The 9,542-nt window shown below is 41.1% G+C and overlaps 1 protein-coding gene across 2 annotated transcripts in view; it reads left to right on the forward strand.

The window, feature by feature from the left end:
• Nucleotides 1–8,806, forward strand: part of LOC142656070 (up-regulator of cell proliferation-like) — a 25,433-nt gene extending 16,627 nt beyond the window's left edge. For both annotated transcript variants that reach the window (XM_075830931.1, XM_075830932.1), the window contains one exon: nt 2,951–8,806. In XM_075830931.1, coding sequence (XP_075687046.1) covers nt 2,951–7,669 — 4,719 coding nt within the window. In that variant the 3' untranslated portion in view covers nt 7,670–8,806. The remainder of the gene's footprint in view (nt 1–2,950) is intronic.
• The last annotated feature ends 736 nt before the right edge of the window (nt 8,807–9,542 follow it).

Here is a 9,542-nt window from a genome sequence, read left to right on the forward strand (position 1 = left end):
CGTTTTATTATATTTTTATCACAACAGGTCCAAAATTCGGTGCAGATTAAGTTCTTAATATATTTTTAAAGATGGGAAAAATCCGGTTTTCTGATACAGAACTCCAAATCCCCTGCATAGACCGTTACATGATGAAATCCTGCAGTCTACGCCAGGAGGAGGTTAAGGGATGGAAAAATCTGCTCTGTTTTTTTTTGGCTATGTTCACACTGAGTATTTTGCAAGAGGAATATCTGCCTCAAAATTCAGTTTGGAAGTTTGAGGCAGATACTCCTCTCCCTGCACGGCAATTTTCGCAGCGTTTTTCGCCCGCGGCCATTGAGCGCCGCGGGCATAAAACCCCACGAAATACGCTTTCTCTGCCTCCCATTGAAGTCAATGGGAGGTCAGAGGCGTAAACGCCCGAAGATAGGGCATGTCGCTTCTTTTTCCCGCGAGGCAGTTTTACTGCTCGCGGGAAAAAGACGCCGACGCCTCCCTTTGAAATCAATGGGAGGCATTTTCGGGCCGTTTTTGCCGAGTTTTGCGACGCGGTTTCCGCGTCAAAAAACTCGCCAAAATACTCCGTGTGAACATAGCCTTTAAGTGGTTTTGCACCACAGTCGTTTTTTGACGCGTTTTTTGCATGAAATTTTGCTGCATTTTATTACCTCTTTCTTACACGCAAGGGGAAAAAACGCCAGCGGTTTTTGCCATAAGATGCTGCAGTGTTTTTTTCAGTCTCTCATTAATTTCAATGGAGTTTTTGAGGCGGTAAATGCCTCAAGATGGGGCATGTCGCTTCTTGTTCCCGCGAGCATCCTTTTCCACTCACGGGACAAAAATGCCTCCACCTGCCATTGAAATCAATGAGAGGCAATTTCGTCCGGCTGCAAAAACCACGTAAAAAAACTTGTGTGAACAAGGCCTAAGAGCTTTCCACCTGCTGTCTATTCATTATACTCACTAATAACACAATGGGTAGTGAGCTTCCCCTAGTGGTGACTGCAGGCAACAAAATGTTATCATGTAACTCTGTGGGAGCTGTATATATCTGTATGTATTGAGCTCCCTCTAGTGGTGACTTCAGGCAGCAAAAGGTTATCATGTAACTCTATGGGAGCTATATTTATCTGTATGTATTGAGCACCTTCTAGTGGTGGCTGCAGGCAGCAGAATGTTATTATGTAACTCTATGGGAGCTGTATATATCTGTATGCAGTGAGCACCTTATAGTGGTGGCCGCAGGCAGCAGAATGCCATTATGTAACTCTATGGGAGCTATATATATATCTGTATGCAGTGAGCACCTTCTAGTTGTGGCCGCAGACAGCAGAATGCCATTATGTAACTCTATGGGAGCTATATATATATCTGTATGCAGTGAGGACCTTCTAGTGGTGGCCGCAGGCAGCAGAATGCCATTATGTAACTCTATGGGAGCTGTATATATACATCTGTATGTAGTGAGCTCCCCCTAGTGGTGGCTGCAGGTAGCAGAATGTTAATATGTAACTCTATGGGAGCTGTATATATCTGTATGTAATGAGCTCCCCCTAGTGGTGGCTGCAGGGAGAATATTATCATGTAACTCTATGTCTATGCAGGGGATTTGGAGCTCTATATCAAGAAAATGGAGCTATGACCCCTAATAAGATATATTTTAAAACTAATCAGCACAAGATCTAAACGGGACATGATGCTGAAATGTAAAGAGGACCTGTCACCTCTCCTGACATGGTATTCTCTATTAAATAATAATTCTGGAACATCTTTTCTTAGAAATCTGCATTGTGTCCTCTGTTATTCTCTCTGGAAATGCATGAATAAATTGATAACCCGGTTCTACCATTTCCCTTGTCCATAGGATGTTTTGGTACACAGACTGACACTGTCCAATCAGTGCTAACAGTGTCATACTGTGTAGGTACATACCCTATTGACAAGGCAAATGGTAACACCCGATTGTCAATTTATTCATATATTTCCAAGAGGAATAACAGAGGGATGACACAATGCACAATTCTAAGAAAATATGTTCCAGAATTGTTATTTCATGGGGAATACAAGTTTTTACTAAACAGACAAGTCAGCCTTTATGTGTACTCTGATATGTCAGGAAATAGGGGCCCCAAACAGGGCCACGGTACTTCATGATTCACTGACAATCCCTTTGGTGCTGGTTAGACTTGACAATACTTACCATAGAAAAGAAAAGGGAAATACGAGATCTGGTCACAGCCAGTTTTGTTGTTGGTATTCAGGAAATGTGAGGCCTGCAGAATATAACACCCTGTATACAGAAAGGAGCAATCATCTGCAAATCAGTGGTAACCAGCTCAACCTCATATACCTCATAACCTTATACACCCTATCAGTGGATTCTGGGTAATATCGGGGGTCCGCTGTTCAGAATCCTCATCTCTTGGCCAGAGTGTAGAGCAGTTACATACAGCGTCTCCGGAGGACCCGTCCTGTCCCGTATTACACACACAACACATTGACATGAATGGACGCTGTGTAATGCGTCATTTCCCATGTGGTGGCGCTGCAGGGATATTGAACACTTACTGCCAGAATTCCCCACAGATTGCAGCTGATCGCTGGGGGGATCCCGGCAGAGGGGACAAATTGTGATCATCTTATTGTCAAGGGACCCTGATAACAAGCAGTAAGCGCCCTCACCACCTCCACATGTAGACCTTTGTGTACATTGTGAAACACAGATACATTAGCATTTAATGACAAAAGTGCATTATAACATTTAAAGGTGGGTTTCCAAGTGGACAAAGAGCCCCTGAGGATATGTGGGAGCCCTTGTGGTATGGGTGCTGTATCTGGGGGTGCAGGCTCTATTCACAGCAGCAACAAGGGACTACTTTGAATTCTTACTTTGACTCCTAATATTTTTTAAATGCTTTGTTAGGAAATTTTTGACCTTTAAATTTCTTTGTTTTTGTTTTTTAATCAGGCTAACCTAATGGATTGCCTACTGTCCAAGCTACAGCTAGAGGAGTACCAAGACTCCAAGCTCAGCCTGGAACACGTGATGTGTATCGGGAAGGAGAATGAGAATGAATATTCTGCTGAAACTTCATTACCATGGAACTTTCTTAGAAAACTTATTGCACTGGATGAAACTGCACGAAATACGATGAAGGATGACCATGAAGAGGCCAACATAAGCGGCTTCAGCACAGAAGATGATCTATTTGGAACCGTTAAAATGTCATCTAGAATTTCGTTGAATTCCCTCCATCCCCTGGATGTTCTCTGCGCTCTTCTGCATTGTTCTGACAACTTTCTACAACAAGTCATTTTCTCAAAAATGTCAATGTGCCAATTTGCTGTTCCTCTTCTGCTTCCTGCTGATGAGACCAAGCCATGTACCTTTTTGCTATGGCCCATGAGAAACATTATAAAGAATTGGAGACCAACATCCTTACTAAGCTCTAAAGGATTTAGAGAAAACAACTTAGTGAACATTTCTATGCCGATCTTCTCATTTGTCAGATTGGGCAATTGTAGTCTCTCAAAATCTAAAATCCTCAACAGCGTTCTCAGTCCATCTTACACTCATCATGACTTTTTCGTGCACCAGGGCATTGAGTGCGGTTATCATCCTAGGACAATTTCAGAAGGACTTCTGGAGCTCTTCTGGTACTTCCCAGGTGGGAGTCAAAGCTCTAATATTTTCCATGAACCTATCACTGTCATGAATCTACGCGGAGAATTAGAATCCAATAAGGAACAGTTTCGTTTGTTGACCAAGGTCTCTTCTGCTGTTTTTATCTTCTCTGAAGGTCTACAGGAAAAACACTGGAGATTGTTGGAGAGTTCTGCATCAGACAATCCAAACTACTATTTCATTATCTGTCTACCTGAGGACAAACATTGCAAAGAAGAAACAAAAAATTCCTTACTTAAGTTAATGACATCTCTAAACTTGAACAGTAAACATATCGTGGTGAAAGATTCCAAGATGAATGAAGCCGAAATTGTTAAAGAGATACAAAGTCTTATAAGAAGTTTGACCAAGGCTTCTCCTAAATTCATGACATTGGAAGAAGTTGGGGACATGGCTAATGAACTTGGATTCTTTGTAGATGAGAATGTGGAAGAGTGCCAGAGAGCCAAGGAACAAGCCAAGAGAATCACCAGTCAAATAATGGATGTGTCACAGTATAAGAAGCAAACGTTGACTTTGCAGGGAGATCTTTGGAAAAAGATTACTAAAAATGAAAAAGAACTTTGTAGGATGAGGAAACAGGGTGACGTTAGTGGAGAAACGTACAAGTCGGAGCTAAAGGGACACAACGGGGAGCTGCGTAGACAACAAAGCCAGCAAGAACTCCAGGAAGACATGAAAAGGTTTCTGTTAGCGCTCATTGACCTGACTCATGCTGAGAAACTTTATTTCTTGAAGTGGATGAAAATATTTCTTGATGATATTGCTCGATCAAACCTAAAAGAGTTACAGACTGAGTATTTGAAAAATTCTACCAGCATGTTGGCACTAAAACAAATAGATCAGAAGATGTCTGATAGCTCACTTGGATTAGAACATTTCCTACGTGAACTGGGGCAGATGCATGAGGCACAATTTTTTAAACTTAATCATAAAGATCTAGGGCAAAAATTAAGTGACCTTCCTGGATTAGTTGCCGATCTCCTGCTTTATGGGTTCCCATTAGAGCTGATGGACGGAGACGCCTCCAATATTCCCTTACAGTGGATAACTGATGTCCTGACCTCGCTGGATAAGAAGACGGGAGGACAATGTAGGATGAGAGTGATCACTGTGCTGGGGGTGCAGAGTACAGGGAAGTCCACCCTTCTGAACACCATGTTTGGTCTACAGTTCCCTGTGGCCAGTGGACGATGCACACGAGGAGCCTTCATGACCCTTATTAAAGTGAAGGAGAACTTCAAGGAGGAACTAGGCTGTGAATTTATTCTGGTGATTGACACTGAAGGGTTGAAGGCTCCTGAATTGGCTTCTCTGGTGGACAGTTATGAACATGACAATGAATTAGCCACACTAGTGGTGGGGTTGAGTGACATCACCATCATTAATATATCAATGGAAAACTCATCAGAAATGAAAGATATTTTACAGATCGTGGTCCATGCATTTCTCCGTATGACCAAAATAGGAAAGAAACCCAATTGTCATTTTGTCCACCAGAATGTGAGTGACGTGTCTGCTCATACTATGGGAATAAGAGACAGAAAGAAACTCTTAGAGCACCTGAATGAGATGACAAAATGTGTGGCAAAAATGGAAAAATTGGAGGGGATTACGACCTTTAATGATATTATGGACTACAATATCAATGAACACACATGGTACATTTCTGGTCTGTGGTATGGAATCCCACCTATGGCTCCCATAAACACTGGCTACAGTGAGGGAATTCTTTCACTTAAGAAATATTTGATTGAGTTCCTGAAAAGGAAACTACAGAAGCCACAGACCATTCCAGATTTTCTTGAGTGGTTGAAAAGCTTATGGAACGCAGTGAAACACGAAAAATTTATATTCAGTTTTCGAAACAGCCTGATAGCAGACGCCTATGACCAGCTGTCCGTAAAGTATTCACAACTGGAGTGGAGCTTTCGTAAAGAGATGTATAATTGGATGACTGAGGCGCTGATATCAATTAAGAATGAGAGGATGGAAAATCTAACAACGGAAACATTGACGGATTTCATACAGTCGACATCAGAAATACTGAGCAAAGAGGAGAAGAAAATGCGCAATTTACTGGATACGTTTTTTGATTCTGAACTGGAAAATGCTCATCTAATAGAAAAATACAGAGAAGATTTTTTGAAAAGTATAAAAAATCTTAGGAAGGGACTTAATGAAGAAATAATCAACAAGTGCAAAGAAGCCATTCATATCCAAAAGACAAAGCGTAAGATTGAAGGTTTAAAGGACGGTTACATCTCAAAAATAGAAGAAAAAGTGACATCGCTTCTCAGCTCATGCAAGGACAGAACACTGAAACTGGACATTGAGGAACTTGAAGTAGAATTTCATGCCATGTGGGACGACACAATGAGAGGCCTCCAGGTCAAATCCATTACAAAACAAGACATTGACCAAATCATGCTCCAGCAGCTTCGGGTGGAGATGAGCCACAAGTCAGGAGCCATCAATGAGAAACTTCTCAATATCAAGACGCTTTTTGAATTTTCAGATGCAACTTATGAAGTGCGAGATGAACATATTGATCTGAAATGGTACAAAAAATGTCAAGACAAAATCTGGTACAAAGTTGCAGGTTTAAAAGATTTCTATAAACAAGACTACATTTTTAAATCAAAGCAGCTAGCAGAGTCCTTGGCAGAGAAAGGCTTGAGCTATGTCGACCAACACGTGAAGATGAACGAGAATTACCATGAAATGTTTTGTTTAGAATTACTTGAAATGGTCAATGAAAGGCTACAACAAAAAGACGTGAAGAACCTGCACACCACAGACCATTTTGAGCTAAACCTCAAGCTTCTACTTCTAGGCAAAGCAGCCCCAAAATTTCAAAAATTGCACGATAATTTTGTGAAATTAAACGACCCACATATATGCCTGGAAACCTTAAAATCAGAATATCTCTCAGTTTTCAAAGCCGTATTCCAGGAGAAAGATGAATGCAAAACCAGGGCGAAACTTTTTTGTGAACTGTGCCTTAGACCGGCCATAGTGCAGTATGTGAACCATCGTCTTGGACAGGAGATAGTTAACGACATACTGAACAGTGAAGACAACATGAAATACATGAGCCGCACTTTCTTTCAGCTGCGGGTGCTCTGTAAGCTTCTTGAAGACCATTCATTTGACCAATACGTCAAGTATATCAATAATTATGAGCGTTTTGTCAAGGACTGTATCTTAGAGTTCCTTAAAGAGAAATATGAAGACCCCAAAGATTTGCGGTCATTGCGATCAAATATAATCTTGCCCATTCTTCAGAAATTAAGAGAGATTTTTCAAAAATCCCAAATACAAGTAAGTACTGATGTCTCCGAATTCCTAAGAAAAGTCTGTAAAATGCTGCACAAGGATTTAGTCATATCACAGGAGGATCTCAAGGTGGTAATTTTTCAGAATTCTGTGCCTGTTACTCAATTTGCTGCCGATGTTGAGTTCTTCCTCTCTGAACTGGGAGAAGACATCATGTTGGAAATGAGACTTTCAACCATCGAGTCCGTTCTTGCCATAGTGATCCTTAAACCAGAAGAAGAATTGTTTAAGAAAGTGATTGGATGTGGGAAACAGTGTCCATTCTGTAAAGTCCCGTGTGAGGCCGGATGTGCGGAGCACACAGAGCACTTTGCTACCGTCCATCGTCCTCAGGGTCTGGGCAGATACAGATATGTGGACACTAATGTGCTGTGTTCTTCACTATGTTCTACAGATGTTGTTACCGAGACGTCGTTCAGGAACTCAGATACTGATTGGAAGTTTCATCCCTATAAATATTATCGGGAGTTTTACCCCGACTGGATGATCCAACCCGACCCCAGCATTACCGCCTCAGACTATTGGAAATTCATCTTTAAAGAGTTTAATGGCCATTTTGCAAAGGAATACAATGCAAAGCCCGCAAGTCTACCGAAAGACTGGTATGGCATAACCAAGGGTCAAGCTCTTGAAAGCCTGAAGGAATCATTCCGTGTAAAATAAGTTCTGCACTTATGACCTAAAAAGCAGAAGGACACTTAAAGATTTCTATATCTAATGGCCTAACTCGGTGCCGATTCTTATAGGGTTCAATGACGAATGAATAGGCCTCAACAACCAGTTCAGGGAGAAAGTGGTGGGCTACTCATATCGACCATTCTTCTGGAAAGATCTCACATTGTATGGCTGCCATTATAATCACTTCTCATTACATTGCCATATGTTCAGGAATTTATTATTGATGATTGAGAGGAACCACCTATAATGTAGTAGACGTGTTATAGAAAATTCTTTATGGACCCAAAGACCGTAGCTCTTCTATCCTCATGGCAACACTTCATGCACTATGCCCTGGGGGCTCAGCCTTATCGTGGTGACGTTGTGTGAATCCAAATTCAATCCAAATCACCATCCACATTAAAAGGGCATTCCCATCTTATAATGTGCAAGGAGATGCCTTCACTTGGGACCCCACCGATCCTGAGAATGAGTTTAGCGCCGCGTATCCTTCAAAAGTTTTTCCTGCACAGTGGCGCTCCCGGTCGAATGCAGGACTAAATCAGAGAGGGTAGTCCCAATTTCATCCCATAATCTTTCGCCAATACTAAAGTAGGATCACCATAGACCAGTGACCCCTGAATCATATTGTTGTCCAGATAATGATGAGATTTTTTTATTTAATTTTTTAAATTTTTTATCAAATCTCTTTTTATTAAGACTTTCAATTTAAATGTTGTTTAATAGGGGCACTGGCATTAATGCACAACAGTATAACAGACTCGCAGGTCCATGATGAGATGTGGCTTTGACCTCCTCTACATGCATGGACATTGTTAGCTTCCTCCGATCCCTTAGTGTTCATTACATTATCTTAGCGATTGCAGTGATTAGATCCGGGAGATTTTATCATGATCATTTTATGTGTAAACCCTGCAGAAAGCTTATTAACTTTGTGAACTACAACTACCAGCATGAGCGTGCTAACTGGCTTTTAGGACATTCTGAGAGTTGTAGTCTAGTCACAGGTAGAGAGACAGAGGTTGGAGACCCACTGAACAAATGGAAAGAGACATAATATATAGCACTGCTCTCATACCTTCTGTTCTGTATTTTGCTTTATTGTCTGAAAATAAAATTAACCCTTGCAAATAAGAATGTTCTCCTGTGTCCAAGTGTATACAGAAGACGAAAAACACAAGTTAAAATCTAACCCATCAAAAACAGATCCTTCCAAGTAAACCCATAATTTATATATATCCTGATCCTAAATTACATCCTGTATTATACTCCAGAGCTGCACTCACTATTCTTTTAGTTGTTATTGGAAACATTCAGCAAACTTTTAGTTTTAACAATTAAGCTGAATTCCTATAATGCAGGGGGAGGGGAGTTATTTTTTCCAACATCAGATGACTGTACAGAACCTGGTGCAAAGTCAAATTTCCAAAATGCAAATCACCAGAGCAAGTTCTGTGCAGTCTCTGAACCGGTAGGGGATAATGAGAAATTACAGCACTGAAGAATGTATACGCCAGAGCTGCACTCGCTATTCTGCTGGTGGAGTCACTGTGTACATACATTACTTATCCTGTACTGATCCTGAGTTACATCCTGTATTATACTCCAGAGCTGCACTCACTATTCTGCTGGTGGAGTCACTGTGTACATACATTACTTATCCTGTACTGATCCTGAGTTACATCCTGTATTATACTCCAGAGCTGTACTCACTATTCTGCTGGTGGAGTCACTGTGTACATACATTACTTATCCTGTACTGATCCTGAGTTACATCCTGTATTATACTCCAGAGCTGTACTCACTATTCTGCTGGTGGAATCACTGTATACATACATTACATTACTTATCCTGTACT

Source organism: Rhinoderma darwinii, chromosome 6 (genome assembly GCF_050947455.1).
Source record: "Rhinoderma darwinii isolate aRhiDar2 chromosome 6, aRhiDar2.hap1, whole genome shotgun sequence".
Classification (NCBI taxonomy): Eukaryota; Metazoa; Chordata; class Amphibia; order Anura; family Rhinodermatidae; genus Rhinoderma; species Rhinoderma darwinii.